A 26,504-nucleotide genomic window follows, 5' to 3' on the forward strand; every position below is an offset into this window, starting at 1 on the left:
AACATTTTCTAATGTGTCTTGCTCAGTAAATGTTGGAGACACTGCATGGCGTATACTTGATAACCTGCTGTATAAAGACTAATCATGTTAATGATTTCTCACAATTATCAACAATTATTTTTGCAAGTTTATTTGTAGAAATATCTCCAAGTGTTTCCATATTCAAAAGATAACATCTACTCACATATTTTATGTACAAGTACAAGATGTATCAAAAAAAGTGTCTGGTGAATTTTTGTTCAACATATACGTTGGATTCTGTGAACTGTTTTGAGAGTGGTATATTTGTATTGCCCGGGGGGAAGAACCCAATCTTGAATCACACCATTTGGTTGTGTAACGAAATCTCGCGTGACTTCGTGGACGTGTTCACGTGTCCGTGACTAGTACGCCGCGCGTACGTGCTGTTGTGACAGTGCACATTGAAGCACAGACTTAAGGTGTTGACTTGAGCACTTGACACCATGGGGCTTCTTGCTGTCAGTGTCGGCCGCTTTCGGAACCGTGTACGGTCGGTTCGAGCGTGGGGTCGAGACTTCACATCCATTTCAGCAACTTTTTGTGATGGTGGAGCTCTCTCGCTGGTAAGGTCAATTGTTTATTTACACTCTCTGTGTGGGAACTTCCTTTGTTTACTTACACTAAGAGATGCTCGCTGACTTCGCTCGCTCATTTGACATTGGTCAGTTGCGAGCTTGGTTCTGAAAAGGTACATGTCTCATTCAAAAGTTAGTTATGTGTGCATAAAAATGCTTGTTTTTTCTCCCCCACAAAGTTTTACAATGTTACAGTGAAGGGGGCGTGGCTATCTGTTGTGGACTCAAAACATTGACAGATAAAACCTATTATTCTGGCTGTAAAAACTACAGTTCCCTGGTTAAGAAAATACACCTTTACAAGTTTAGAGGATAATGATAATAATAGTAATAATAATAATAATAATAAACGAGGTTGAAAGAAAAAAAAACAGAAACTGAATGAATGTAGTTAATTTCTTTATTTTACTCATTATAATCCCTCAATGGGAAATTCAACATTCGGTCTGCCGTATATTTTGAGTTCCACTCGTTAACATGCCCACCTTCTTTATTGCAGAAGACCTCACTGATCCAAAGAAAATGTGCTGGACTTCACCAAAACAGATTCCCGTTTGTCCGCTTACTCAACTCAAGCAAACCAACTAAAGGTGTTTTTACAGTACATGGAATGGCTGGTTTTGGGCTCAGATGAGGCTTTTTTTTACTGATTTTGTATTCCCCGTGTAATTAATTTAGGGTTTGAAAAGTTCTTCCCAAAAAGTGAAGGGGCCGCTGGCGCCAACAAATCAGCTGAAGGTGAAGAAGGCTTGAAGCAAAATAGGGACACTTTGTTGTTTCTGTTCTTCCTCTGTGTGTGACCTGTTTTCTGTTATTTTGTGCTGTAGATGCAAAAAGCAAGAGGCAAGAATCTTTTAGGAAGCAGCAAGTGGAGATGAAGTGCGAAGAAGGACAAAGAGGTGGGAAAAAAGACCAAGAATCAGATTGGTGGGCTCGTTTTCAGGTGCAGATGAAGAATTTAAACTTCCAATATGTAAATCGCTTAAAATACAACAGTCAAGTCCTCTGTGTCCAATATATTTTCATATCTTCATCGAACAGGAACATTTTCCATTAAATGAAAAAACTCTACGGAACCTTGCAATTGGTGCAGCTGGCATGGCTTCGGCGTTGTTCTACTTTTACTTCCGGGAGACCGGCATCCAGATCTCCTGGAAGGAATTTGTGCATCATTACTTGAAGAGAGGCTTAGTAAGAGATGAAGATTGTTCAAATAATTCCTCCTTTTGTTAAATCGTCCAAATGCAAGAACTAACTCCGCTATCTGTTTTTACAGGTTGATCACCTGGAAGTTGTCAATAAACAATATGTCAAAGTAATGCCTGCACAGGGGGTTAATACATCAGATGTGGTTAGTAGTAAGAATAATAGAAAATAGGCAATGTGTAACCCTGAAGAAAAGTTTCAACTAAGACTGACAAAAAATACATGTTAACTACTCGTATAATTTTTTTGCTCTTATAATAGTTTGCATTTGTTTTATTTCAGAGTTATTTGTGGTTCAACATTGGCAGTGTGGACTCATTTGAGCATAATTTGGAAGCAGCTCAACAAGAACTGGGTTTGGACTCCACATGCAAAATACCTGTGATTTACACCAGTGAGAGTGACGGGTGAGAATCATAATCCCATTATTCCTGGAATCTCCTCTTGGGCATGGTTACATCAGCCTGTTGTCTACCCATCCATAGGACTTTCTTGTATAGCGTTCTCCCAACCTTACTTCTTGTCGGCTTTTTGCTGCTGGGGACTCGGTCATGGCCGATGGTGGGACCCCGTGGTGGTAGGGGACGAACAAACCTCTTCAGTATGGGTCAATCCAAAGCCAAGATCATCAAAGATGACATTGGTGTTCGCTTCAAGGATATCGCAGGCTGTGAGGAGGCCAAACTGGAGATTTTGGAGTTTGTCAACTTCCTGAAGAACCCCCGGCAGTACCAGGAGCTTGGAGCCAAGATTCCTAAAGTAGGCTATTGGAGTTTTAAATTTGGGGTTGTCTTCTAAAAAATCTGGCATGTTAATGTCCTTTGTCTTGGTACAGGGTGCAATATTGTCGGGTCCACCTGGAACAGGGAAGACCTTGCTAGCTAAGGCCACCGCGGGAGAAGCTCATGTTCCTTTCATCACCGTCAGTGGCTCGGAATTCCAGGAAATGTTTGTTGGCGTAGGCGCTGCAAGGGTCTGTCACATTTTTATGTCTGCACACTTTCATTTAAGCACACTGGGCCTTATTCACAATTACAAAGTTGGACATTGGTGTCTCCCCGCGGGCCATTAGCGGCCCAACGTCCATTCTTTAGTGGTATGCAGTACAGTATTTCCTAAAAGTAATATAGACCTATTGTCGGCCGGGCTGATTATCGGTGCCGATATTTAGCATTTTGACGAACATCGACATCGGCCTTTTTAAAAAATCTGACAGCCGATAATAGATCATTTTAAAACTGTGTTAACGTCAGGGAACTATTTAACTTTATCAGAGTTGTTGCTAAACCTGGGAAATTTACATTAAGTTTTTTTATTTTTATTTTGAGTAAGTTTATTTACTGTAGAAAACAATAGTGAGATATTTGCCTGTTTAAGTTTGCATTTAAGTTTTTAACTCATGCGAATGACTTGGGGAGCTCCAATAACTTTTTGTTCGAATTTTAAATAGACAAACATACTCTTAAAGACTTTTCAACAAAATTAAGAATTGAAGTTTGTATTTAAAAAAATGTTGATGCCAATATTTTGAATATCGGCTCCAAATACTGGTTATCGGCTTCCTTGACTATTAATTATATGCATCGGTCCTGAAAAAAAACACCCCATATCGGTCTATGGCCCATCTATTCTATTTATCTATTCTTGTGGGATACAGGGCTCCTAAATCCTGAAAATCATAAACTATTTGCCTAGTTATTACTTTTTAAGGAAAGCTATGATGTAACAAGTTTTCAAAAGTAACTCTGGAATCATAAATTTAAGTTAAAAAGTGGCCCCTTCAGCCTTCAATTTTTCTATATGAAGTCCTTGGAGGAACAATTTTGGACATTCCTCATCCAAGATCATTGTATATCCCGAAAAAGTGACCTCGCCATGTTAGATGCCATGCTTCAATAAATCACATTGGCTGGGGAGTGGTGTATTCTGTACTCCACCACAGTAAACATCACAACCGAATATACACAGCTGTGGTGTCTTGTGGTTTGCTAATAGGGATACAAACATTCTATTTTCTGCCATATACGTCATGCGTAATTAAATTGGGTTGTTGAGTCCAAAAACCCTCAAATAAACAGAACGTCTCTTTGTTTCATCCCATGTTAGATCCGGGACATGTTCGCCATGGCACGGAAAAATGCCCCTTGCATTCTCTTCATCGATGAGATCGATGCAGTGGGGAGAAAGCGGGGCAGAGGAAACTTTGGGGAACACAGTGAACAAGAAAACACACTCAACCAATTACTAGTTGAAATGGATGGTAACCAGATTGTTGCTATTCTTAATGTCTGGGGAATCTCTCGCGACCTTTGTGATAAATTAATTTCATTTCAGGGTTCAAGAGCAGCACCAATGTGATTGTCTTAGCCGGGACCAATCGAGCTGATATCCTGGATCCAGCTCTGATGAGGCCTGGACGCTTTGATCGACATATATACATTGGTACACTACTGTATATACTGCTTTCTATCTTTATAATTACTAGCCTCACATTAGAGCTCTGTCAATTAGTTTTTCAGCAGATTAAATGTAATAAAGGCTATTAGATTAGCCTGCTTCCTTTTTAACATCTGTTCACTCTTAATGTCATCATCTGCAACCACCTTGCAGCCTACTGTGTGTTCTTTCATCCTGACACTTAGCATGTTCTTGATCTTTCCATGCCCATCTTGAGATCTAATTTATGATATACATTTACACTGAAGTGAGCAGGCCGCCACTCTGACAAAGACAGGAAGGTCAAAAGGGAGAAAATTAGACCCATTGAAAGGAAAGTTCTTGACGTTTTAAAAAAAAAAAAATATATATATAGTTCCCCAGTGTCACATGATTGCCGTGGTCTACTGCAGTCGTTTGTGCTTCTCGGAAAATGCTTTGTTGCTGTTTTTCACTGTTATATTTTCTCTCCAGGTCCGCCAGATATAAAAGGCAGAGCTTCCATCTTTAAGGTGCATCTGAGACCTTTAAAGTTGGATGCATGTATACCAGTTGAGGCTTTAGCCAGAAAGTTAGCGGCACTCACTCCAGGTTTTACTGGTAAGTTATCAGTCTCATGTGTAGGCACTCCCTCACTCTTACTATAAAAATAAATGAAATGTTTCCTATTGGCATCAGTGGAACAATTCTTTGTGTCTTAGGGGCTGACATCGCCAATGTTTGTAACGAGGCTGCTTTGATAGCAGCACGCCATCTGAACCAGCACATCAGCACTAAGCACTTTGAGCAGGCGGTCGAGAGGGTCATTGGAGGTGAGATCTCGAGCACGTTTGTACTTTGTTCCGTGAGTTCTCAAACAGTCGTATCTCAAATAATCTTTCCCCTTTTGAAATGAATCGAAATCCCATTAATCGAGTCCAGCCTCCTCAGAAAATCACAAAAATGCTTGTTTTCTTAATATGAAAAATAACATTCTAAAATTGTGTATTTGATAAAGACATGCAGTAACAACATAATTTAATATAATGTTAAGAAAATAAGCAGTGTTTGCTTCTTCTTATTTATTTTTTTTGCTTCAATTCAATAGACGTTGTGCTACTCCATCTGGTGTATGCGCCTTGACCACCTAGAGGGAGTGCATTGAGCCACGTTCCAAATTATTATGCAATTTTCTCTGAATATTGCTATGCAAATGGCACTCAGCCTAATTTTTCTCTAACAGTTGATGAAAATTTTACAATTGTGAAAATTATGCCATTCACACAGACTGTATAAAAATAAATCAGATAAAACATAATTTGCATAGTGATTTAGAACACAGTGTTGAGACATTTGAATAGACTGCACATGGAGCTGGACTCAGCTCCTGAGTAAACTGTAGTCATATTAGTCATTCTTTGCAGAGGATAAAGAATAGATGCACGTTGGTATTGATGTATTATCAATCTGTACGTGTTGCTCTGCTTTTGTGTTAAATCCATCAAAGGGTTCATACATTGTGACACTGATGCTATTCGTTAGCCTCTGTTAGCACACTTTAAGGCATAGTTGTGTGGTTATTTAAATACAAAATGTGATCTTTTCAGGTTTTTTTATGTTTAGTTTGACAGTAAACGTCCACTGGGTGTGCCGATAAACAGCTTAAAGGGTCTTTTTTTAAATAATTGTTCACTACATGCCAAAACTTACTTGTTAAGTGTGTGCACTGCCATCATATTGTGGTTGTATCTCGAATTGTAACTCACAATTCAAAGCAAACATTTGCAGTGGAACTTGTCTAAAAAATCTCAACAAAAAAAAACAACATATCACAAATCAAGTCACTGGTATCTCAAGGCACCACTGCCCAGTAATCACCTCCATGTTCGCACTACGCTATTCACAAATTCAACTTTATGCATTTTCAATGCTGTTTGCTGCAAATCTCAAATGTTCTTTCTAAAATGCCCAAAGAAGCCACAAGATGGCACTTGAGCCCCATCTAATCAGAACAAAGTACACTTATGTCATGGAAGCTCGTTGAAGGGAAACATCTTGATAATGGCAAGCCTTATATTGTTTTTTTGTTTTTATTTGTTAATTTTTCCTTTGGCACACCATCATCATCATTGAGACAATTTACATTCAGACAGGAGCTAAGTTTTAGTGGAAAGAAATTACAATCATCTTGTACTTTATTTTTCATGTGGTAAGAAAGGTACATTGTTGAACTGCGCATTTCTAATTAAACTACACATTTTTACACTTTGTTATGCAGAACTATAAAAAAAACAACAACTTGAGAATCTGTTAATTACCTCCACATAGTAGCATGGAAACACCCAGCTGAATTGAAAATGTACTCTCCTGTCATTTTACATGATCACTGAAGCGGCTCAAAATTTAGCCCAACAAACAAAAACATCGCTTTAGCTAAATAATCATCTGTGGAGGAGGTCGGCGCTAATCATTCATTCTAATTAAGCAAATTTGTGTCTGTCAGGTCTGGAGAAAAAGTCTCAGGTACTGCAGCTTCTAGAGCGGACCACCGTGGCTTATCATGAGGCCGGCCATGCTGTCACTGGCTGGTTTCTAGAACACGCTGACCCGCTATTGAAGGTAAACCACCTGCTGTCTCTCTGTTTTGTAACTTGTGAATATTTAATCACTGTCAGTTAACGCATTCACTCCCAGTCATTTTCACTGAAGCAACCCCCCTTTTGTTTTACTGGATTTTGACTGATTTTGCAAGGCCCACAAAATATTGTGTTCTTTTGTTATAAAAACATGGAACCTACCAAAAGAAAGATTAGAGTCTCTTCTTTCATCAGGAAGAGAAAAAAATTCTATCTGTTTCCGATTTGCAGCAACTAACATTCGAATATAGCTAAGTTTCATCATGATTCACAAATTTGTTTAAAACAGTGGGGGGAAAGAGCTTGTTTTTTGGCCCTGGTTGATCTCTTTTGCTCTGCTGCCACCTGCTGGTCATTTTTGTAATAATTGCCATTGCTTCAAGCATTCTCTTCAGGTCAGAGGCTGCATCAAAGCCTTCTCTATGCTCTAGCATAAAATAAAACATTAAAAAACATGTAAATACGTCTTTGGGAGCATGGTAATATTTAAAATAGAACATAATCATTCAATTCAGTATTGTCTTCTTTCAGGTATCGATTGTTCCGAGAGGAAAGGGGCTGGGCTACGCTCAGTATCTGCCCAAAGAGCAGCATCTCTTCACACAGGAGCAGCTGTTTGACAGAATGTGCATGATGCTCGGCGGTCGAGTGGCCGAGCAGGTTTTCTTTCGCCGGATCACCACGGGGGCGCACGATGACCTTCGGAAGGTCACGCAGTCGGCTTACGCACAGGTGATGAGATGAGTTTACAATGCTGCTGTTTTACAATTAATGGGTTAGGTTTTTTTTTTTTTTTGGGGGGGGGGGGTGCATCACTAGATAAATTCTTGACATGAGATCAGAATTCATAGCTTCAAGTTCTGTTTGAAAATTCTGTTTATTTCAGAATGTGTGATGAAATTGGTGAAAAAACACACTTCAAAAACCCCCAAAATACATTAATACTGTACTCACTTCTTTGCTTCCTATAGTACGTAAACCACAAAATCAAATCTTTCCGCACACGATTCACGACTTCCTCAATTAATTAATTAATTAATTCTTCAGGTGGTGCAATTTGGAATGAGCCAAGCGGTGGGTCAGGTGTCTTTTGAGCTCCCGCAGAAGGGTCACATGGTGGCCGAGAAGCCCTTCAGTGAGCCCACAGCCCAACTCATCGACCAGGAAGTCCGTCTCCTCATTGACTCCGCCTTCCAACGAACGCTCCGGCTCGTCAAGGAGAAAAAAGCAATGGTGGACAAGGTGAGAATTATTTTGAACTATTGAGGAGCAGAGTTGGGTAGACAAAAAGTAGTCCTCCAAATAATTATCCAGTGAATCATTTGACTCATGTGTCAAAGGTGGCAAAACGTCTCCTAGAGAGAGAGATTCTAGAGAAGTCCGACATGGTGGAACTGCTGGGGCCGCGACTTTTTGGAGAGAAATCCACTTATGAGGAGTTTGTGGAAGAGCTCGGGGACCCGGAGGAGGACACCTCGCTACCCGAGGGCCTGAAGAACTGGAACAGGGACGTATGCCACAAAAGACACTCGCAGGAGGAGCAAGACAAATCCGCTGTTTATTTGATGCAGCGTCGAGGAAGACAGCCGTCTGATTTCAGGTGAACTGTCATGGCGAGGATGAACGGTGATCATGTTTATGTGCACTTGTTTTATTGGAGTCACTGAAATCCAACATGGAATTTCAAGAAGGCCATTAATTATTATTATTATTTTTATTATTATCATTATTATTAATTATTATTTTTACCAAGTGCACTGTATCAACTATATTAGGTCATGTTCTCGTGCCATTTCATGGCATGCTTTTATAATAGTGGTAAATTCACGTTGCCTTAAAGCACACACACACACACAGTTTTAAACAGTTTTATAGATGACCTTTGAGCAGGGTTGTTGCACTGATTCAGATATTTCTTATCTTTTTTAAAAATAAATAAGCGACTTGTAGCATCACATTTCTACATTTAGGGCCTGATTTACAAAAAAAAATCCCAAATAGTGATTAGAGTGTGTTTGCGCCAACAAAAAAAAGCCTATTTTGGGAACGCATTGCAAAATGTGTTTGAAGTGATGAAATTGGAAGTGTTAGCGGAAGAGGTAAACAAACATATTGAGTTACAGAAAATACATCGATCGCATAGATAATTTGGGGGTATCCAACAAATGCATAAAATCAATGTTGAGTTGTATTTAACTGGTGGTGATCAGATGTACCTTTACAGTAGTAAATCGGGCCCTTCGTGTTTTGTGACACATTACGACACGTTAAATCACATGTACTGTAAAATCACACTACCTCACATTCATATATCCACCTATAAGGAAAGGGCATTTCTAAAGCATAGCCTTATAAAATATAATCTGGTTATGATAATTTTGTTCTTAAAGAGGATTCCTGTTGTTCTAAATTGAATTTGTACCCAGAGTGAACAGCATCGCAGCTGTGCTCTATAAAAACATTTCATGGATTTCAGGAGCTATAACATGTTTGACAATGGTTTACGGCTAAAGTGCATCTTCAGTTTGATTAAAATCTTTTTAGGTTTTATTGCTTTTTTATTACTTTAATATGGTTTTGGTTTGAAGATTATTCCTTATATGTCTGTGAAGAATATTAGGATCTATGTTCATATGTATGCAATAGGATGTAATGAAGGCAAATGGAATGATGAACATGTGACGCCACGTGGACACAAAAATAAATTAAGTACATATTTTAGATCCATTAGCCTACCGTTTTAGAAATTAATTTCAGAGTGGAAAAATTCTCTGCATGATCTGGTAACAAGATTTCAAGCCTAATCCTTACCTTGAGAATTTTTACCTTTACACAACAGCTTGGTGTCGTTATTCATATTCCCAAGCGACCAGGTGACACCCCAGCAGAACCTGCCACCCACCTGCTCGCTGAAAAGAGCCCTGGAAGCCTTTCAGCGCGCAAGCTAGCAGGTGGTTAGTGCCTCTCATCGAAGCCCTGTGCCGACCTGGTGGGATGCACTGTAATCCGGCCAGCAGGGCCTTTAAGCAGATGTATTTTCGCTGCTCAAACGTGCGATGCGTACATCCAATTTTCAGTGAGATGTGTTATCACGAACTGAGCGAATACGGACACAGTGTTTGAGAGTGGAGACTATGGTTTGACATTTCACCATTTTGAAGCCTGTTTTTTTTCATGATTTATTCAGTTGTTTTGTTTTTTATCATTAATGATCAGTCATCTCTTAGTCAAAAATCAAAAGAATGGTTGGCCAGAGTTATAAAATCATGACCAATCAAGAACAAAAAACATCCTTTCTTTTCTTTGGTAATTCCTCGGTTCTCCTGACGGCCTCACGACTCTGGCTGGAAGTGTTCGGTTTAGGTGAACGGTATGGGATTTTTTAATAGGTTTTAGGTGAACTAATGAATACACGCACATACACATACTCACCCACATACAAAAAAAAAGAGAGCAATAATGATGACATGTCAAATCGGTAAAATTACCGAATGAACAATACTGAGCTCTCCAGAAAAAAAAGAACAAAAAACAAAGCTTACAACAAAGCACAGTTTTCAAGATGTTTAATTTATCCTCCCACAGTCACTCACATCATTCTTGATGATCATCAGTCCAGGTAAAGATGAGCTAAATTGATTAAAAACTAATCAAGTAACTGGGCTGTCACTTCAGCTTGTTGTGTTAAACAAGTCTTGGCACTTCGTTGTGTGTTTGGCATTAATGCAAATTCATGATCTCGACATATTCATTCCTCCAATCATTTTGACTTAAATTTGGAGGGCCAATGTAAATTAGAAGATAGTCATCACTTTGGAAGATCAGGAAAAGAAAAGGATTCTAACGAACCAGCATTCTGTTACTACCCTGTCTGTCACTCCACCGCACACCTTCAAATCTTCAAAGTGTAACAAAAAAGTAGAGGGAAGAAGTATGTGTGTGTGTGTACTGAACATTTTGAGAACACCGCAAAGTGTCCAGAGTTCAACATGAGCTCATCTGTTCATCAGCACCACAAAACACCGCCAGTGGCGTTCAGGTGCCGACTGTCCGCTCTGAGCTGCATTTCCCGCCGTGTCGCACGCCGCGTCAAGGTTGTTTCGGCCTCTCGAGCTTCATGAAGGGCTCCGCGATGGTGTCCGAGTCGCTGTGGTGCTTTCTCTCTCGGGGGAGCTCCACCCTGCTGCAGCGTGTCCATGAGGGAGAGCGCATGTAGCCTCCTTTGCCCAGAACTGCCTGCTGGGAACCTGACAAACGCAAGCAGGCAATTGAGGGACATCATTCAAGGTTACCTCTCACACACAACTGAAACGCTATCATACAGACTACTGAAACACTCGTGCTCACTAGTGATTTTTTTTTCTACTCGCATGCACTACTAAAATGCTCTCACACTACTGAAGAGTTGATAAACTTTTTAAAGGTACTGTGACATTTTCACAACTGAAATGTTCCCCCGCACGAACGCACACACACATACAAAAATATTTTTTCACTCCTATACACAACTGGAGCACCCTCACACAAAACACAGTTTCTTTTCTATCACACACTATTGAAATTGAAATGTAATGTGAGAGCGTTTCAGTTGTGAGAAAATGTCAGTAGTGTGTGAGAGCATTTCAAGTGTGTCTGTGTTAGTATTTCAGTAGTGTTAGAGTGATTCAATAGAGTGAATAAGATCATTTCAGTAGTGTATAAAAGAGCCTTTTAGTAGTGTGTGAGAGCATTTTGGTTTTAAGTGAAAAAAAAAAACTAGAAAGTGTGAGTGTTTCAGTTGTTTGTATGAAAGCATTTTAGCGGTGTGTGAGATTGTTTCAGTAGTTCACGAGGGGCCTTTCAGCAGTGTGAGAGCGATTCAGTAGTGTGTAAGAGCGATTCAGTAAAGTGTATGAGAGTATTTGGGTGGGTTGTGTGAGATTGTTTCAGTAGTGTATGAGAAAGCCTTTCAGTAGTGTGTAAGAGCGTTTAAATTTTAAGTGAAAGTAACTTAGCATCTTAGCGGCATATGAGATTGTTTCAGTAGTGCATGTGAGAGGCTGAGAGCCTTTTGTAGTGCGTGAGAGAGATTCAGTAGTGTGCATGCCAGTATTGGAACGTTTTAGTTGTGTGTGTGAGGAAATCACATATACACAATCTCATACACACACAATGAGGTGACATTCATGATGCATATATTCTGGTCCATCAGCTGTACAGTCATGTGCATTGTTTCTTTAATTGGCCACTTCATTAGGCACACGTCAGCATTTGCCAAAATCCAATTCCCACGGCAACAGTGTGTGCACTGTGTGTCGTTGACCACAACATTAGGCAGCTGCACAACTTAATGAGATCCGACTCAAAAGTCGTACCCTTACAGTGCTAATATGTGAACTACAATAGTGCATAGTTTTGATGCTATCAGAGAAGTATACATCTAAAATTAAGATCAACTGCGCAATTTTGTAGTCAACATCACATAGCAATTCCTCTTTTCGCCACCTGGTGGCAATGTCCAACCTTTGACACATAAAAAGAAAGAGTCACAGTCTGGAGTATTTCTAATGGCTCTCCTAAGTGGACAGCATTCTCACTGCTGGTTCATAAATTTCCCCAGAGCCACAGCAATATCCTCACACATTAGACACATACAGGGTAAGGAGGGGGTTGATGGATGAGTATTGACCTAGGATTAATGGCTTCTCCGCAGGATGTTAATTAGAAGCACACTGACCTGCAAGGCACAGTCTGTTTCCGCAAACACTCTCCACCACTTGTTAAGTGTACAATTTATTTCATGCCATTAATAAATATATAAATATATATATATATATATATATATATATATATATATACACACACACATACACTGTATATAAAGTTTGTCATTTACTCTTCAATCTTCCAAAATGTACAAAGGCAGTAAAGATAAACAAGCCTATTTGAATGTTTTCCCTCAAGTAGCACGGTTTGTTTCCATCAGGGTTAACATGAATTATTTAGAGAGCCACATTTAGCATGAACTCGTTCACCCATCCACCTCTGTCTCTCTCCCGTTCTACCGTCACATGGCCTCCAACCAAAGTCACAGTTTTCTGATTTCCTCAACACTTAAGTGTAAATCGTTATTAAACTGAGTGAGAGAAGCCGGAGAACTTCAGGGAGTGGTCGCCAACTGATTCAATCTCACCAAGATGGCAAAAGATTTTAGTTGATGTTCAACTTAAAAATACATCAAGAAACTGGAGTCCTCAGGATGTCTGCCTGAGAACATTCTGGAATTATCTTCAGCATTCTTTTTGCTTTCAAACTTAGACTTAAACTACTAAGGAATTGAGTGAGGGAATTTAAAAAAAAGGAGTGACTTGAAACATAAAGCGAACAAAAGCGACTGAATCTTTGTGGTGTTTATGTGTGGAGGCAAACAGGTAACATTCTGTGACATTTGGGAGCACAATGACAAAGGCAAATTTTAAATCAGAAGTCGGAATGTCAGGCTTTTGATAAGGAAGGAAAGTTTTCTGCATTTCACAGCGCTGATCTATTTTTAATGTTAAAAAAATAGCTCGTTTTGAAGTTGGCATTTTTACTAATTGAAACAGATGCCGTTCTGCATAAACAAAACAACTATTCGGCTTTAATTTAATCGTCCACTGATCCAGGGATAACTTCATGACATCATCTAAAAGTCTAAATCTGTGGTTTGTAGCAAAAGGATTTCAGACACTAATAGCAGCAGATATAAAAAGTCTACACACCCCTGTGTAAATGCTAAGTATTTGTGATATAAAAGATGAAACCAGTATAATTTCAAAGCTTTTTTTACACTATTAACTCATTCACTGCCATTGGTATAAAATGTCAAAAATTCATTTGAACTATTTCTATTAGTTTAACTTTTTTCCCCCTACTTTTGTTAACAAGAGTATGAAAACCTAGAATTTTTTTATTGTACATTTAGAACAGATGTAAAATTTGTGCCTTTAATTTTTAATAATCTTTTTTTTAATGAATTTACGGCAGTAAATACGTTAATGTGAACTAAAACCTATACAACTCAATTGACCCCCTATATTTCAAGAGGCAAAGTATAAAATAACTGAAATAATGTGATTGCCAATGACTCATGTGGTCTCATTTTGTAAATCACAAAAACCTGGCATTTCAACGGGGGGTGCAAACTTTTTTTTATTTTTTTATATCCATTGTATATTCAAATAGATAAGAAAATCATCTCTCGTGAATTCTGGATTAAAAAAAAACCTTTGTTAATATTTGTTATATGTTGAGTACTTGTGAGGTCATACAAATTGTAATATAACCAAAATTGTTGGGGAAATTATGCCTCTAAACTACAAAACTGCAGTTGTGGAAAACGTTAGGCAAGAGCTCTATCTTTCACTGAATGGCTGATAACTTGATACTGAACTTGCCTGCCTTGTCCACATTCTTGTGTTTTGTCTATAATTATCCTCCCCATCACCCAACCAACTCTTAATGCTCATTTGCAGTTCAAAATGCCACAGATGGTCTACTATTTAAGATAACTGACACTTAACAAGCAACACCATAATGTGTAATAAAACAATAAACAGGAAAATTGAGAGGAAATGAACAAAGGAATGGTTTATATTTTCAAGTTGCTATGTGAACCTGTTTTGGAGCCCAACAAACCCTGAAAGCTACATTTAGTAATTCCACTCCAAACCTCTAGGTGGCAGTAATGCTGATTAAAATATGAACGTCTTGTATATCTCATCGATGATCATGGAGATTTAAATTTTGGCTTCTTAATTTTACATGAAGGTGCTTGAGTTGGGCTATAGGAAAATGCTGCTGGGTGTCAACAGCAGGCGTGAGTTCACGGTCTGCATGCAGGATGAGGCATCCAGCTCATGAATAAAACATTTTTGCCTCCTTTAGAAAAAAAGCGGATGGTGTTTTCACGCACCCACTGCTGTGAAGCACAAGCAAGATGGACTCTCATGCACCTTTTCCCATCATGCATACATGCATGAGGCCCAAAGGAATGTTTCCGCCCTGTTCTGTTCTTTACATGTAAGACAATTTTCAGTTATTTCTGTGTGGCTGATGGATAAAATAGACCAATATCATTTCATAGGATTAATACATATTAAAGAGAATCATGTGCTCGACTGGTGTCGTGTCCTTGAAGCGAGGATGTGTCCTCATGTTTATTCATGAATTTCAGTCTTTCAAATATTCCAAATATTTCACCGGCTCTTTTGGTAAGGAATGTGTGAGTATATCAGAATTACAAATTCTTTAAAAAAAAAAAATCTTGCTATTGAGTGCCACTCAATGTCAGTAAATCTCCTTAATGCTATGTTGTCTCGTTTCTGTTAGTGTCTAACATTGTGACAAAATGAAAAGTATTATTAACTGCGACATAGCAAACTGATTCTGTATAATAGACTATATTTTTACTATACTTTTTTGAATGTCTGCAGCCAGGTTGGCACAGAAAATGAGAATCTGCTCTTAATTGCCTTACATGGATATATAAAGGCTCAGTAAATCGAAACAAATAAATGTTCTTTAAAAAAAAAAATCTATATTGTATTTTTTATGAGACAGAAATTGCATGCAATCACAGCCTGGAGTTCTCTAATACCTGTACATAGAATAATAACTCAGGTTCTCAATTTCCAAATCTTAAAGTCAATTAAAGAGGAATGTTTAAATTATTATTATTATTAATATTTTTTTTAACTAAATGTTAGAACAAATCCCCAGAAATCAATTGTGTGTGTTTTTTGATAGAAGTAAAAATAAAAATAACCAACCAAAAACAATGTGGTTGCAAAAGTGTGCACACCCCACCTGTTTTCAGAACTAACATATCACATTCACAGTAATGTGAAATAGGAGTCAGCACAAGTTATCTGATTAACCCAAATAAATTGGTTGCTCTAGTAGGCTTTCCTAGCTATTAGTTGTTATTACAGCAATTACAGTCATACTTTTTGCTTCTAAGAGTATAGAATAGTGGGACAACTAGCAAATTGGCACATGTCAAGTGGCTTATTGAATTTGTTTAGGTGTCCAAGTGCTGGATCACTCATGTTGTTTTGTGTGCATCTCACCCGGTGGACATTCATTGTGGTTCTCCTCATCAGAGTCAACAAAGACTTCAGCCAGCTCTTGGTCCGACATGTCGGTCAGCTCGGTCAGATCCAGGAGGTCAAAGTGGACTTCCAAAGAGGACACGCTGCTCAGAGGTTCTAGAGGCGACAAAAATTTCAGTCTTGAGTCTCATCATGAACCTTAAAATTATTTTTTTCTCCTTTTCTATATTCAATATTTCTAAATTTATATCTAAATTTAATATTTTACCAAGACATTTTAAAAATGTCCTGACTTCAAGCCCATCAAACACTTTTGATATCAATTAGAACAAAGAACATGGCCAGCCATCAGGTCCAAAGTCAATGACCTCTGACCTGACTTTAAATGTGTCTTTGTCCATGCGTCCCAAAACATGTCCTTCTTAGTCCTATGCTTGATAGCTGAACTCGAGTGGAAGATGTCTGGAGGACGTGCTGAGACAGATGGAAGCGAGTCTGTGTTTCCATGCGATTCAGGCTGCCTGCCAAGTCTGGATTAAACACTTCACAGACTGCGTGGGCATTAAAAAGGCTTCGACTGCAGCAAGGTGTTATCGTTCCCATTTCCAGGCTGCTCATGGATGCAGCATGTAAGAAGGCATGAAAACTGTGGAACACAAAAGAAAGGTGGTAGCCCTCTCAATTCGACTTTTCAGTCTGTGTGAAGATACACAGGGAAGTGTTCTTTCTCATGGGGAGTTCAATTTTGCCATTCTAGTCTCCAAGCTTCACAATGGAGAGTGTGACGGGAACAATAAGGACGACGACATGAGACGATGAAACAAAGATGAAAGGGAAGGAGAAACGAAAAGGGGTGACTGGAGGAAATGATGAAAATGACAGAGGAATGATGGAAACGCAATCATTTTTTTTTGCCGCCTCCTTTTGTGCAGTGCTTGGTTGTTGTTCTCGGCTTTCTTTCCCACTCCTCGTCTCCTTAAATAATTGATCACAGGGCTTTCTCTTCCAGACAGAAAAACGGCCTTTTTGTGTGTGTGTGTTACCACACAAAGGGAAGATGTCAAGCCTGTAGTAGCCTGCAGTCAAATGGGTGTGCCCACATTTGACACAATTCCACTATTGCCAGTGTGTCTTAAATCACACAACTCTATTCAATATTTATGCTTTTAATGTGTGTGAAATAAAGTCTTGTTAATTCTCGAAAGCAAATTATGTCACTTCGTTCCATCCGGAAATTCACAGAAAAAAAAGAAAAGAAAAGAAAAAAGCAACATGTTCCTCTATTAAGTTCAATGTTTTAATATCTAACATGGAAGGTTGCTGAAGCTCTTAGAAAGTGACTTGCTTCTTTCTTCAACAGCACAACCAGACCCGACTCACGAGTTTTCAAGAGTCATTGTTCTACCAATTTTATGTTTTGACTTGTGAGCAAAAAATGCTAGCTATAAGATGGCAGTAAACTCAACTCACGTCATTACAAGCAGCAAAATTGATAAAGGAAAAAAGAAAGGTGGCTTCAAGTTGTTTAATGCCACTGAGTCTCAGTTGAAGTTTAGCACATAGCTTAGCAAGAGTGACCAGATGTCCCGGGTATACGGGGTAACTACATTGCCACAACACTGCCTCAACGCTGGACCGAGCAAAAAAGGTTGTATAATGGTGAGTGATTTGGCTTGTTTAGCACTAATAAACTGACAACCAAGATACAGTAGCATTTAGCATTAGATCAAGTAATAACACAACCAGCAATCACCAGATTAACTAACCTCACAAACCAGATTGATATTGTGATTCACTTAAGGGAGTTCTTCACATTATCAATCTGGAACTTCACTCGGTAGATCCGTTTGGGAAAGGCGGGACATTCTGTACAGTACTTTGAGCTGATTGGACGATGCGACATCTTGTGCACGTTTGCTTTGACCAATCATGGCAACGGATTTGATTTTCAGCAATATTGTAGTGTCCCGGTTTTTAATTTTGAAGATCTGGTCGCCATAGTTTCAATATGCTAGCTTAATGCTAACACTTAACTCATTCACTGCCATTGACAGATATAGATGTCAAAATTTCATTTTAACAATTTGTATTAGTTTAACATTTTTTTCTACTTTTGTTAACAAGAGTATGAAAACCTAGAAAAAACATTATTGCATATTTAGAACAGATATAAAATTTTATCGTGAGTCATGCGAAAAAACTATTTTTTTTAAATAAAAAAATATTAAAAATAAAAAATATATATTACAATTATTATTATTTTTTTAAGGAAAAGATTATTAAAAATTAGGAGCGTCAGGCAATTAATTTTTTTTATCTTAATTAATCGCATGACTTCACCAGTTAACTCACGATTAATCACAAATTGTATCTGTTCTAAATGTACAATCATTTTTTTCTAGGTTTTCATACTCTTGTTAACAAAAGTGGGAAAAAATGTTAAACTAGTAGAAATAGTTTATATTAAATTTCTACGTTTATAACCGTCAATGGCAGTGAATGAGTTAAAGGGATACTTGACTCATCGAGCAATTTTCAGCAGTAAAAGGTAAATATTTTGTCCAGAGTGAATTTGATAGCTTCATAATTTTTCATGTACAATTAATACCTTTAAAAACAAAATTTTCCACTTGCTGTCGACTGTAGATGACATCACCGGTGCTGAGGAAGTAGGTAATGACCAATCATGACTCACCTGTTTTCTGGGTTTGGTCAACAAACTGAGCCATGAAAATGGCTCCTTGAATCAAGTATCCCTTTAATGGAAAATGCCGTAGATGAAAACCCTCATTTAACCTCCTCATCAAGAGTGGAAATCAATAGCAAAAAAAAAAAAAATGAAGAAAGAAAAGAGTGAGAGCCGTCAATCTCATCCGCCATTCTGTCTGTCTGGTGTTTACACATTCTGGCATGAATAGATCTGCTACAACAAACTGACAACATACTCTTCTACGGGAACCTCGCGCACACGTCCAGCGAGTTGTCTTTATTTTGAAAGTGACATGCCTCCAGGCACACACGGTGAGTTGTGCTGTCAGGTGGCAAGGCAAGCCAGTGGGTCACAGACATTAGCCTGTGGATGAGCTGTCGCAGTGAAAAACGCTTGAGTTAGTGAAGCAGATAAAAGCTGCCTTGTCACATTTAGCCCCAGTATTCAGCACCGTGTTGCACTGATGCACAATGAGGCCTTTCAGCATTCTGGGCCTGCGCTGCAGCCATCTTCAAAAATGCGGGACCGGAATACTTAAAAAGGGCTGTAATCATTAAAAGGATTTAAAGCACCGGGGGAGGATCGTTTGATAAAATGGTACTTTATGGCTTGAGAATTATGTTTTAAATCTTTAAAATGCAAGTCAGTAGGGCATTAGAACTGGTGGTATGAGGTTGTTGAAAGCCAGTCTCTCGCCACTCCTGAATGCGTCTTACCTCATTTATTATGACACACACTTAGTATTGATTCGTTATCCTGCTCAAGCAATCATCCTTCCATAATTCAATTATAACCTCTTTTATCCCGGGGGTTACATTCCAGATTCACCTGAGATAGGTGATAATGTAACAGCGAGACCATGTGATGATCATTTTTACCCCTTTCCACATGCTTTAAGCACATTTTTTTTATGTACTTAAACATATCACAGCAGACTTAAAAGTAGTCCTTAGTGCCTATTTTTCACTTTGCCAACCTTTTCTGAAAGTGAGCGCTACATCTTGGCTAATGATTTGTGTGAAGGGCTACCAGTTTGATACATTGCTCAAATGACCATTAATCAAACATTATGCTACAAATTATATTCATTTACGTGAAGACACTCATCATGTCAATGATTTCTCACAATTATCAATATGCAATACTTTGTTTCTATAAATCTTTGCCAGTTTTCAGATGATCACTTATTCAGTATTCCTAGAAAATCACAATGTCCCATTAATGGTGAACTATTTTTAGAACAGTGGTGACCCCTGTGATAAACTATTGTATAGCATCACTGAGGTGACAAAAAGAAAACTCTGTCACACAGTTATCTGAATAAGATCCTACATGTGCTTGCTTGAAACTGTTTGTCACTTAGTTAAATTTGACTGTAAAACTAGCATACATGATTAAACATTGTACTGTACATTTAAACACCAAAATGTTCAACCAAACCGTATAATTTCGTCTAATGGAAGTCCACTAGCTTAATGTAAACATATACTGTGATGCAAAACGCCATTGACAAGCTAATAAAAAATTAGCACATACGATAGTTATACTGTACAGTGAACTTTCAAACAACAACTACTTGAACACACAAACACGCACAATATACAACATTAATACAGAACCACTATATATTCACATTGGGAACTTCAACTGGACAACTTGGGTCCTGCTCTGCCTCTTCTTCTTGCTCTGACGGCTGTAGACGTCAAAAATTCGTTCTAACTATTTCTATTAATTTAACATTTTCCCCCACTTTTGTTAACAAGAGTAGGAAAACCTAGAATTTTTTTATTGTACATTTAGAACAGATATAAAATTTGTGATTAATCGTGAGTTAACTCATGCGATTGATTATGATAAAAAAAAAAATCGCTTGACGCCCCTAATTTTTAATAATCTTTTCTTTTTTTTAAAGAAAAAGAAAAGAGAAGATAATTAAAAATATTTATTTTTTAAATAGTTAAAATTACTTTTTTTTTAAAAGAACAAAAGATTAATAAAAATTAGGGGTGTCAGGCGATTAAAATTTTTCGTTATTAATCACATGACTTCACTAGTTAACTCATGATTAATCCCAAATTTTATATCTGTTCTAAATGTACTTTTTTTTTTTTAGGTTTTCATACTCTTGTTAACAAAAGTGGAAAAAATGTTAAACTAATAGAAATAGTTCAAATGAATTTTTGACGTCTATAGCCATCAATGGCAATGAATGAGTTAATACTGTAATTAGTGCTACATTGCTACCCGACATGTTGTGGCACAACACGGTACTACAACTCTAAATTCAGTTGCTCTCCATGCTGTGTGGTTCTAAACCTTATAACTATAAATAACTTTTGTTGTGATTTAGCATTATATGAATAAAAACAATTGAATTGAATACATTTGGAGTTGCCGGTATATTGTAAAAGCAATCAATGAAAAAATTGAATTAAAAGCTCAATGATCATATAGTCTGCCCCTCCCTCTCTACTCACGTCTCTTCTCGGAGATGTGCAGCAGGCTGGCGGTGTGTCCCGTCCAGCCGCCCTCCTCCTCATCCTCCTCCTCGCCTGCGGCGTGCGGCTGGAACTGCTCCTGAGAGAGGTTTCCTGAACTGGAGGGCTTTAGTAGCTTCTGGATGTCTTTACCGGGCTCTAGTGGCGCACAGACGCAAGGAAAAGCTCATGTTTATGTGACTTGGGAGCCTAAATGCATTTTAATGGATTTGTCAGGTGACTGTTTTTCTGTTATTATGTTAGTAACGTTAACAGAGCAACAGCAGGGTTTGCTCTTTACACCGTACATCATATCTTGACTCAGCCCAACAATTTAGTTTTTTCCATTTAATTTTCTTCTCTTCCTTCAGATGAAAAATGAGAAGAGCAGAATATGACGCCTCCTCCGCACTTGTTAGAATTATTGATTGATTTCTCCAGAGAGGGACAACAATAAAACGACCTTGGCGAGTAGACTGAAATACGTCCTCGATATTTAGACCACAAATTGGATTTGATTTCTGTCTTCATCTTATCTACAAGTCATGGCTAGGAGGAGAAGCATCAACCAGGATTTTAAAAGAGAAGTCAACCCAAAAATTGTCTTTACAATAATATGTTGGATTGGCCCCCACTAGTCTAAAGACTTCAAACTTTTCTTGACAATAATGTTAAATGTTGCCTCACTAGTCTAAACATGACATTCTGATTATTACTACATTTGTGAAAAATGGGTTAAGCAGCAAAATCCAGCTGTTTTTAATCCATATCAGGGTGCGGCCATTTTGCTGTCAAGTGAAAATGACACCACAGTTGCTCAGGGCCCAGGCAACGACCAATCACAGTTCCACCTGCGGCCGCCATCTGAGATGGATAAAAACTGCTGGATTTTTCTGCTTCACGCAATATTGACCAAAATACCATATTTTGACTCGTGGGGCTGCATAGAACATATTATGATCAGGAGCATTTTGGGGGGTTGACTTCCCCTTTAAGAAGCAAAATCCACCCATTTGTATCCATCTCAGGTGGCAGCCATTTTGCCACTTGCTGTCAACTGAAAATGACATCATAGTTGCTCAGGGTTCAGGTAACGACCAATCATGGCTCAGCTTCAGAAAACAGGTGAGCTGTGATTGGTTATCAATGAAATGAGGGGAGCAGTGTTGACTCCTGCAGTGTAGCAACTGTTCTGTATGCAATCAGTCTCCCACACCTCAGACCATGGCTGTTTTTTGGTGGTGGTGAGGGGGGGGGGGGGTCAACCCAATTGCTGGTCTAGGGCACTCCTCAGACTTCTGTGGTAAATCACATTAGAACTGTGATGGCCATTACTTGGATTTGACCTTTGGACGACCTCTGTGTGATTGAACCCATAGATGGGACATGGGCCCGCCTCCAGAATGGGGAAGGTATGTGACTTAACGTGCTTTCACTACAGTTGTGTTTGCATCATTAGTGTCATGGTCAGTGTCAAATTACTGCTACAATCTACGAATGTAGCCACCAAGGCTAATCGACATTGTTCAAGGTAAATATTTGTACCTTTTCAGGGCCAGACAATACAGTACGAGCATGTTCCTAATCTGTAACTGTCGACTGTTTAGGGCTGTGGCTCTCAAAATTTCACCACACGAAATACTTTGCTCTCCAAGTACCACAATTGAGTTTTGTAATAGAACTAAATCTTCACCAATTTTTTTTTATTTTCAATGCAACACTATTGTAAGACATTATAATATTATAAACAGCTTGAACATAAGCATGTGGTTGGAAAAATGCACATAAATAAATTTTCAACTAGTAAAGACAAAGAGCATACTAGTATTTGTACCTTAAGCTAGCTAGATATCAAGGACATATAATATATAGCTCAAATGGTTTTCCATAGTGCACATAATGTGAATTTGCCACAATGACAGTATGCAAATTTCAACTGTGTTGGAAGAGTACAGGCAGCCTGACATCACACCACCTGCTGAATTTGCTTCTCAAGCTCAAGAAAACCACTTCATCCCTTCCCGGGCTCTGATGGATCTTCTTTTATGTGATTCCGACTGACAGATGGTGAGTGATGAGAAAATTAGAAAGCCAAAGAGAATGATGCGCTGTATGCTTGCCAAAACTTCAGCCAAATGTCTCCGCACCGTGAATCAATATATGTGTTGCACAATTAATGTGCTCTAGTTAATAAATGTAATACATGATTTCAAAGCCTTCATTATTTTCATTTCTACTCTCACTGGACAATTCTTTAGGTACACCTGAGCAATCTAATAAAAATCATCAGACTGAAAAGGTTGTTTCATAAGTGAAAATCAGACTGGTCCAATAGTAACGTTATATAACAAAATGATTATTATCTTTGTGAAGTCACATTTATATGATGCAGCTTTTGTACTATGTCTCAATAGATAAGCAGGCATCTCTAATGAATTGGCCTGTAAGGTGAACAGTGGAAATGTGTGTACTATGATGCTGTCACAACAGAACTACTTGTGACTCACTCAGGGTGTTCAGTTTTGTTTTGTTTTTGGTCTTATTGAATTGAATCCGCATAAATGAATAACATTTTATCATCAAGTACCAGCGTGAATGTAATAAGTAGAAGGATCTCTTGGCCAGCTGAGTTCAGTACATGCTGACAAAGCAACTCTGGCTTGTTTCATGCAAATTTAGTCCAAAGTCAAAGAGCATTCTGACACTTTAACAAAGACTCTGAATTTCGAGCCAGCTATGCAGCCAAACCTCACTTTTTGTCTACCTGATGCATAAAGTGGATATCAAAAGTCTACTCACCCCTCTTTAAATGCTAGACTTTTGTGATAGAATAAAAATAAAATCAAGATAAATCATTTCAAAACCTTTTCTACTATTCATAATCATAACCAGTAGAACACAACTGATTTTTTCTCTCTTCAAAAGTAAAAATAAACAACTGTTACAATGTGGTTGCACGGTTGTGTCCATCCTCTTATAACTTGGATGTGACTGTGTTCACAATGAACCAACCACATTCACACTCATGTTAAATGAAAGTCAGCACACACCTGCCACTGTGCTTCTGATTAACCCAGTGGTTTGTCATTATTTTTTTTGTCACGCCATAAGAATAAGAACACCCCCCCCCCCCCTCCCCTCACCCAACTCTTTGCGGCCAGCCTGCGACTATAAATATAATTTGTCTATACAATTCTTATCAGTACACAACTGCGTAATATTGTATCCTTATTAACATGAAAAAAATATATAATACAGATCAACTTACAATGCCACCTACTGTAGTGGATGTGCAATTACATTTTAGTCGAGCATGGCAAAAGAAAAAGGGAGAAGAAAAAAAGAAGCTTAGATTAACATTAATTACCTAAATTAATTTCAGCTAATTAATTTCAGCTATTTTAGGCTTTTGTGACCCCCCCCCAGAGCAGACTCCTGAAGGTTTTGTGCTGACAGACTCCTGTTCTAGGAAAAAAAAAGAAGAAGAAAAAAAGAGATCAACCTTGGTTTCACTGGACTATAACAAAATCTCACAAGCACATGTGGGAAAATATGTGTTGATCGGATGAAACCAAGGTCAAACTTTTTGTCCATAATTTTGTGTAAACACAGCATCACCAAAAGAACACCACACCCAGTGAAGCAGTGAAACCCTCACACAGCACAAAAATCAGCACAAAAAAAAGACAGGAAGAGCCTACTAGCTGAAGTTTATGTTATTTATTTATTTGATTTATCATGGTGTAATTTTTGTCTGGCAAAATGCCAAAACCCTAGTAATTCAACAGGGTTGTGTAGACTTTTTCATTTTATTTTTTTACATCCAATGATTCACACCAATACCTCCAAACTGTCTGACGTTAGCATGAAAGTTAGACTGTCTATATTTGACACACCGTCCACAATGCAATGCAGCACGGGAGTATTGTGTGAGGCTTCCCTACAACGGGCTTCCCTTAGCTGGCCTTCGCACAATGCATCCACTATTGTACAACAATTTGTCTCTCATCAGTACACTTTCTGCATGGCTGACCTATGGTGTGTGCCTGAAAGAGGCCCTCTGCTTTTGCAATGAGCAAGTAACTTGAGAGAGGAACCTCCAAGGCATGGGAAGACAATGACCACAGTGTGTTAATTGACTCTGCGCCGCCCCACATGTGAACTCGTGAAAAAGGAGGGTCAAGTGTGTGCTGTTCTCATGTAGTATGATCATTAGATGAACAAAACTAAACAAAAGCATTCAAATCAATGTAAAGAAGAAGGAGAATTGTGTTCTTACCTGGGCTGGCAGCCCCTCCCTGTGCCTCCATGCGGCTCAACCAAGAGAGTCCTGCTGTTCACCAGACCAGCATCCGACAGCAGAGGAGACGGGCGGGGAGGGGAGAAGCAAGTGTGTGAGAGGTGTGTGTGTGTGTGTGTGTGTGTGTGTGTGTGTGTGTGTGTGTGTAAGGGAAAGGGAGGACGGGGTGGGTGGTTAAGCGGAGCAAAATCTCAGCTCCCCGTGGACCTTTCTCCTTTATTGTCCTACGTTGTCACAGATTTCCCAAACAGGTGTAGTTGCACGCTCGCTCCACGTGGCAAGATCGTCCATCACAGCCGCAGAGAGTGGGTCCATCGCAGAGGGGCGAAGTGGGGGTCCAGGATCAGCCACATCACTGCAAATTCCTAAGCTCGCCGGTTTAGTAAGCACGACATTGTGAGGCTTTGCTTGACATGTATAGAATCCACTGAGATCCAGAGCCAGAGAAGAGAGTGAGAGAGGGGAAGGGAGGGTGTAGCTTGGCTTATTGCCCAGACAGGAGAGGGAGGCAAGGGGTGTCAGGGAGGACTCTGCTGGGTGGGTGGGTCTATGGATGTCTTTGAAAATGGTTGAAAAGTAAGTACATATATTTTCATTAAGGGAACAAATGCAAGGATGCAAGTTTTCAAGCAAAAGATGAAAGGTCAAGTTCTCCTGCAACAGCATGGAACAAGTCTGGTGTTTGACATAATCATCTGTTGTTTACGTTCGGTGATGTCAAAGTCAACATGTATTCATCCTATGATAAATACGGAAATAACACACTACCCTTTGTAATTTGATGTAGCGCCCCAAGCCCCCAACGCCACACCTTCGCTGAACAAATAATGCTCTGAGGGAATTTGCTGGTAGAGGTTTCTCTCTTGTGGCCAAAATGTAACATTGCAGCTTGTCGCAAAATTGAACATTTAGGAGAGAAAGACAGAGGGTGGAAAAAATATAAATAGAAAGATGTACTGTAACTGAACATATGTAGTAGTATGATGTTGTGTTTAATTTTGTAACAATGCTGACCGAGGGAGAAAATGTACAGTATAAATGGCAAAGGTAGCAAAAGATCTCAAAGCTGTACCAAGTAAGATTTGGGAAGTAG

General features: G+C 38.8%; 2 protein-coding genes across 3 annotated transcripts; one reads left to right on the plus strand and one right to left on the minus strand.

The window, feature by feature from the left end:
• Positions 1-412: 412 nt before the first annotated feature.
• LOC144050611 (mitochondrial inner membrane m-AAA protease component AFG3L1-like) lies at positions 413-9,743 on the plus strand. Of its 2 annotated transcripts, XM_077564015.1 has the most exons (17): positions 413-584; positions 1,096-1,186; positions 1,275-1,334; positions 1,424-1,539; positions 1,638-1,787; positions 1,873-1,947; positions 2,085-2,209; positions 2,288-2,561; positions 2,638-2,775; positions 3,909-4,062; positions 4,137-4,244; positions 4,713-4,838; positions 4,940-5,050; positions 6,721-6,836; positions 7,385-7,585; positions 7,901-8,095; positions 8,194-9,743. In XM_077564015.1, exons 1-17 carry the CDS (start codon positions 465-467, stop codon positions 8,455-8,457), a joined length of 2,424 nt encoding a protein of 807 aa, XP_077420141.1. In that variant the 5' UTR covers positions 413-464; the 3' UTR covers positions 8,458-9,743. The 2 variants fall into 2 exon arrangements, with proteins under 2 accessions (XP_077420141.1, XP_077420142.1); XM_077564016.1 differs by lacking the exons at positions 1,096-1,186; positions 1,275-1,334 and having other exon boundaries at positions 443-584.
• A 659-nt stretch (positions 9,744-10,402) lies between these two features.
• On the minus strand, positions 10,403-25,864 carry dbndd1 (dysbindin domain containing 1). Its single transcript, XM_077564017.1, has 4 exons — positions 25,391-25,864; positions 21,112-21,270; positions 15,943-16,080; positions 10,403-11,100 (listed from the first exon to the last, which is right to left on the minus strand). The coding sequence occupies exons 1-4, from the start codon at positions 25,419-25,421 to the stop codon at positions 10,943-10,945; spliced, it is 486 nt and encodes a 161-aa protein (XP_077420143.1). The 5' UTR covers positions 25,422-25,864; the 3' UTR covers positions 10,403-10,942.
• Positions 25,865-26,504: the final 640 nt, after the last annotated feature.

This window comes from Vanacampus margaritifer, chromosome 4, assembly GCF_051991255.1.
Source record: "Vanacampus margaritifer isolate UIUO_Vmar chromosome 4, RoL_Vmar_1.0, whole genome shotgun sequence".
Classification (NCBI taxonomy): Eukaryota; Metazoa; Chordata; class Actinopteri; order Syngnathiformes; family Syngnathidae; genus Vanacampus; species Vanacampus margaritifer.

Excerpts from the sequence above, each read along its gene's own strand:
- dbndd1 (XM_077564017.1), bottom strand. The coding sequence starts at position 25,421 with ATGGAGGCACAGGGAGGGGCTGCCAGCCCAG. Across the intron at positions 21,271-25,390 it reads GGGAGGGGCTGCCAGCCCAG|AGCCCGGTAAAGACATCCAG; the intron begins GTAAGAACACAA and ends GTGCGCCACTAG. Across the intron at positions 11,101-15,942 it reads CCACAATGAATGTCCACCGG|GTTCCCAGCAGGCAGTTCTG; the intron begins GTGAGATGCACA and ends TGCGTTTGTCAG.
- LOC144050611 (XM_077564015.1), top strand. The coding sequence starts at position 465 with ATGGGGCTTCTTGCTGTCAGTGTCGGCCGCTTTCGGAACCGTGTACGG. Across the intron at positions 5,051-6,720 it reads GGTCGAGAGGGTCATTGGAG|GTCTGGAGAAAAAGTCTCAG; the intron begins GTGAGATCTCGA and ends TGTGTCTGTCAG. Across the intron at positions 8,096-8,193 it reads AAAAAGCAATGGTGGACAAG|GTGGCAAAACGTCTCCTAGA; the intron begins GTGAGAATTATT and ends CATGTGTCAAAG.